At 39.0% G+C, this 5,954-nt stretch overlaps 1 protein-coding gene across 1 annotated transcript; it reads right to left on the bottom strand.

The window, feature by feature from the left end:
- Window positions 1–492: 492 nt before the first annotated feature.
- LOC141331447 (C-type mannose receptor 2-like) lies at window positions 493–2,522 on the bottom strand. Its single transcript, XM_073836497.1, has 4 exons — window positions 2,486–2,522; window positions 2,036–2,392; window positions 1,018–1,371; window positions 493–857 (listed from the first exon to the last, which is right to left on the bottom strand). The coding sequence occupies exons 1-4, from the start codon at window positions 2,520–2,522 to the stop codon at window positions 493–495; spliced, it is 1,113 nt and encodes a 370-aa protein (XP_073692598.1).
- Between the last annotated feature and the right edge of the window lie 3,432 nt (window positions 2,523–5,954).

Here is a 5,954-nt window from a genome sequence, read left to right as displayed (position 1 = left end):
ATAGTCAAGGAAGTTTGCTGCCGTAATATGGCCGAAGCAGGCGGCGTATTATCAGAAATGAGTTCCCAGCTAGTTTAGCATTTGCACATGTGCTGCGTGGTATTACTGTTCCTGCTTCAGCCTTATAAAACTTAGTTATATAAACTTAGAGTTTAAAACAATTTAGAATAGCCAGGTTACTTTAGATAAATAGAAAAAAACTTATGATCAAACTAATCCCTTTCATTGTTGCAGTAAATCCATTTGAAGCATAGTAGCCTAAATCCTGGGGTGAGACCAAGTCAAAACCATAAGAATATCCATACAATCAGAAAGAATACCATAGGCTTAGATATTAATTCATTAACAAATTATTTGGACTTGAGAAAAGAGTGAAAGCTTCATATAAGTGCACAGAATAAGCACCATTACATAGAACTGCACAGACCCACAGAATATCAACAGAAAACACACAAATATTTGCCATTTGAAATGAAATGTCTGTGTGTCCATTCACTTATGTCTACTGCAGATGAAGTTGAGTTTGTCAGTTTCAGGACGGCTGATCCAGCGCTGATCTTCTCCAGACTGAACTGCTCCAGATCTCACTGCATGTTCACAGTCCTCCTCTGATGTGCCGTTCCCTGGAGCCCAGTTCTGATAGCACACGGTCTCTCCACTCACCCAGAACCAGATGCCCAAAATACGGGAGTGATGTAAACCCAACCACATCACCGCAGTAGACGCCAGTTTAACCACGTTCATCACCTCATGCTGCATCTCTTCTGAATGAACCGAGACCAGATCCACATGATTCTGTCTGCAGTATCTCAGAGCTTCAGACCACGTCAGATTCTCTTTAATCAGAATCAGTTTATCTGGAAACAAAACAAACCACAAGCAGAAACTAGACAGAGACTGATTGTTGAAATCAACATGCAGAACACACACTGTGGATGAATTTGTCATGTCAGACATGTAGCGTTACCTTTAAGAGATCTGGAGGTGATAGATTGTGATTTGCAAGGATCTACTCACCTTCATGACACACAAAAGGATATCGGTTGCTGCAAGAGATGTCATTCCATCGTCCCTGATTGTTTGGTTTAATCACTGTACAGTTTTCAACACCGCCAACATTATTCGGTTCACCAGAGTCCCAGTATCTGAAGGAGGAGTCACTCTGATCTGACCACTGCCATGAGTCTCTGACTCTGAACAGACCGATCCAGATCCATGATCCAGATAAATGTCTGTCACTAATGAACTGCTTGACCTGTTGATTCTCATTTTGGTTTCTCACACTGACCAGATCAATGTGATTCTGTCTGCAGTGACTCTGAGCATCTCTCCAATTCATCGCCTGATTGACTAAGATGAGTGCTGTGTTCGCTTTAAAAAACAAAACAAAAAACAAAGCAATGGATAGGTATCACTCAAACACTTATAATATAAATAGATTATTTAATGGCAATGCAATGAGCTTATTTAAGTCTATACTTGGAATAGCTTTAATGGTAAAAAATATACCATTACAGTTTTTAATATGGAAAATAAATGTCAAAAAAATATTTATGTTGTGCAAATTATTTTAACCTTTATCTAATGAATTATCAGAATGTGTTCTAGAGATAAAAAAAAAAAAAAAAAAAATTCTAGAGATATTCAAGATATCAAGTATGATTAAACATGCCAAGTTATTTCCTCACTCAGCTCCTAAGTGGATTTGATTTGTTTTCAATGTGCTGCTACACTGGTATGATTATAAATATTACTATGAGATCATATATCTAGAGCTGTAAGATTAAAATTAGGTCTCCTTCTCTTTTTGTTTATTTTTAGTTAGCAATAGGTTTGTCAGATATATCTGCCACAACAACATTACAAAGTAGATTTGACTTGAAATATAATGTTTTCATTGTTTTATTTTTATTGTATTTATTAATTTGTTTATATTATATATTTACACTATATAATTTACTATTATCATGTTTACATGTTTCATATGAAATATTTTGTTAAATTAATATTTATTACATTTAGTGTTTGTACTCACTGTTGTTGCAGATGAAATGTCGTTTAGAATCACTTGACAAATCATGAAATGTTCCATTGAACATCATAGCACAATTATCTCTGCCTTCTGGTTGTTTATATCCCCAGTTCAGATAGAGCGCAGGTTCACCTGAAGACCACAGCCATTCATCACGACCCGTCTTCTGCAGCCCAATCCAGACGTACTGAACACTTCTACCATTCAAACTCTTCTTCAGCTCGTTCATGTCGTTCATGTTGTCAACGGTGGCCAGATCTGTGTATTTCTCTCTGCAGTATCTCTGAGCTTCAGTCCAGTTCTTCCTCTCATTTATAAAGTGATACTGACGCCGAACACATTCAGATACGGAGCAGAGAGCTGTGAAAGAAAGGCTTTGCTTTAATGCTTTTTATAACAGGATCAAACCTGATGAAACTAGAAACCATAAATAAAACCCACAAACACACTCACCAATGAGAAGAAGAATGAAATGCAGAATTTGATCCATTTCTGAAGAGGAAAGATATAGATGAACTCAATTATCAAACATGTGTCATTTAATTTTGGTGTAAAACATGATTTCGATCGTGGATCGCAAACCAAAGTGGGTCCCGGGGGGTGGGGGAGATTTGAAAAACTACATTTTAATATTAGAAACAATATCAGTAATATTAGTTGGATGCCATATATATTATCATATGATATTATTTTATTTTTTTAAGCTATGACTATTGGCTATTGACTTTCTGACAAAATGTTTAATTTAATGTTATATTTGAGCATTTATAAATGTCCAAAATGTTATGATTTTTTTTCTATACTCCTCTGATTATATAATGGTATATATTACAATATCATAGCACAACAGCAGTGATCAGCAATAATGATAAGCCTAATACTCACAATTAAAATAATAAGGTCAAATAGATTATATGAATCAGAATCAGAAGAATCTTTTAGAATTTGCTGAATTGGTCTCAGATGGCCAAATAGTGGCTAAAAAGTACAGTGTGAGCCCAGCTTTAACAGGAACACAAATGCACCATACACAATCAATAAGACAATATCAATATCTAAAGGTCTTATTCTATTTAAAGAATTAACATGAGTTGTTCTTACTTTAGATGTTGTGTGTTTCTTTCTTGAGTCTGATGTTTCTGTCTGCAGCTTCAAACTACAGTATGTGATTATTATATCTGCTGTCTTTCCTCATTCAGCACGTGACAGCATTTGTTTATTAGTCTAAAACAAATGACTGTTTCAATTTTCATGTTTATGTCAGCATATTTTCTCTGTTGGTCTGTGTTGCTGTAATTCTTTGGAAGTGTGTTCATTTGAATGTGGTAGACACTGGAAACATCCACCTCAACATTTGCACTGTCTTACAGGTTTTTACCTGGAAACTAACGGCATGTTTCAGCATCCCAAACTGAGCACAATTATTTTCACAAAATTAAATTTGAACATATTCAGTTTTTCCATTAGCACAGTGTCTGTAGTGTCGAGAGCACTATGCACACAATGTAATGACACATGCAAATAAAGTCAACAGTAACAACGCATTCAGCTCTTAAATTATGAAAATCATAGGCACAGAGAACATCCACATCATTTCACTATGCACGCAGGTGCACTGCTGCTCCCTCTTCATATGATGTCAGTTTATATAACAGTACATTTCATTCACTGGTGTTACAAAACATATTGATCAATTTGCCTATAAGGATCTTCAGGCCTGCAATGATTGTCACTAAACATGAAATGAGTTCAAACCACGTAAAAAAAAAAAAGTTAATTTTTACATCTAAAGTGCATGTCCACTTATCAGAAAGAGCAACAAAGCAGACAATTAAGTTAAATAAAGAAACAATTGAAAATGTGAAATTCAAAATAATGAAATATACAGATGAGTTTAAAGCACCTCTGATGCATCTGCATTTACATCATGGCTGGTTAACGCATGCATGTGCCCCTTCTGGAAGAAGTCATAACTACACCATCTGGCCCGAAACAGCATCTTTCTCTTTGGAAAATTACATTTTCACAATAGCTAGCCTAAAAAATATCAGGATCCATCTGGATTTAAATAAGCAAATACTTAGTTCCATGGACACATTCTGATATAATCAACACAATTGCAAATTTTGCATTAGTGTTTACATTTGTACGACTGCACAGTGACTGCCAAATTTAAAATTGAAAAGCAAAGTCCATTTGCAAATATGTTTCCCATGTCTTTCGAGTTATGAGCTTGTCATATTTAAATAGCAATATTAATTGCACCGTCTGCTTTTACATTCTCTCTGCATCACACATGTAACCTGCCAAAACTTAAATGGAATCACACTTTCTTTAGCATTTAGCATTTATGATCCCTTACATGGAAACCTGTTAATCAGTGTCAGGTGGTGTCAAGAATTTGTGATTGCCTTTGTCCCCTACAAATTGTAGCAAGCTTCAGATCCTCCTTGTCTTTTCGTCAGCGTAAGGGCACTTTGGCATTTTTAAGAGCTGGTACAGTCTTGCACACTTACTTCATGTTGCATCCACATGCTCTTAAGTGGTCAAGATCGCAAAAGTGGAAAGACCATAGTCTGTAAAAAAAAATAAAAAATAAATAAAAAATAAATATATATATATATATATATATATATATATATATATATATGGACGACATGTCTCCACTTCATTCCACTATAAAAAAGAAAAGAAAAATAATCCCAATATGGCCGCTGCCATCTTGGGGGAAATTAATTCATTTGGAGCCAGAGTCTGTGCAGTAGAGGTTCGTTTGAAACCAGAGCATGCGCAGTAGTGTCGTGAGGCGGAGCCGCGGTGTCAAAGTCCCGCCCAAACTCCCGCAGACCCAATCGCACGATCACAATCATGACAACACACCCCGTTTTTATAGCATCAAATAACTACTTAAATGCAAACTTATTAGAAAAACGAACACCTGAGCATGAATCAGCATTTCACTAGTTCGCTTTTGCATATAATAAACAGCGTAAAGTTAAGCGTGTTTGGCATGCTGTCCGGGAGAGGGCTCCGAGCTCGGTAGTCATTCCCGAGCCCGGGGCACTCCCCCTGCCCAGGGAGAGGGGTCCGAGCTCGGCCTTTGGCCCGAACCCAATAGCGCTCCCCCCCTGGCTGGAGGTGAGGAGAAAATAAACAGGGGGGGTGGGAGGGATGCTGGAATCAGAGATAGCTGAAGGTAGGACTGCTTGGTTATTTAAAGGGACTGTAGTAATGGGATAGGGAGAGTGATTGGATAGGGAGTGATTGCTGATGATGAATTGGCCGTGTTAATTATCTGCGCGAGCTCCTCCTGAAATTTGTTAATGAAACATCACTTCACTAGTTCGCTTTTGCATATAATAAACAGCGTAAAGTTAAGCGTGTTTGGCATGCTGTCCGGGAGAGGGCTCCGAGCTCGGTAGTCATTCCCGAGCCCGGGGCACTCCCCCTGCCCAGGGAGAGGGGTCCGAGCTCGGCCTTTGGCCCGAACCCAATAGCGCTCCCCCAAAGTGCAAAATAACTGCAGGACAGCAGCCAGGTGGCCCCCCAAAAAGCTTAACTTGAGCTGGAGGGATGCTGGACGATTAGCGGCGGGGAAGCGCGGGAGGAGCTGCTGCGGGCACTGCTAGGGAAGGAAAAGCAAAGAGAACCTTATGTGGGGTGGCAATTAGGGGGAATGAAGAATGGCGTTTTCTTGGGGGTGGGTACTGCTGTGGCGTAGGGGAAACATGCTAGGTGCTCTAGGATGTGTGGGCTTTGCTGCGCTAAAGGGGACTGAGCGGTGGCTGCCGCGTGAAAGGGGGAATAAGCGGGGCGCTCTAGACAGAGCGGGCATTGTTGCGGCATGGGGAAATAAGCAGGGCGTTCTAGTGTGAGCGGGCATTGCTGCGTGAAAGGGGGAATAAGCGGGGTGCTCTAGTCA

This window comes from Garra rufa, chromosome 3, assembly GCF_049309525.1.
Source record: "Garra rufa chromosome 3, GarRuf1.0, whole genome shotgun sequence".
Classification (NCBI taxonomy): domain Eukaryota; kingdom Metazoa; phylum Chordata; class Actinopteri; order Cypriniformes; family Cyprinidae; genus Garra; species Garra rufa.
Note: the sequence above shows the minus strand (reverse complement) of the source record. Positions and strands in the feature narration are given on the sequence as shown.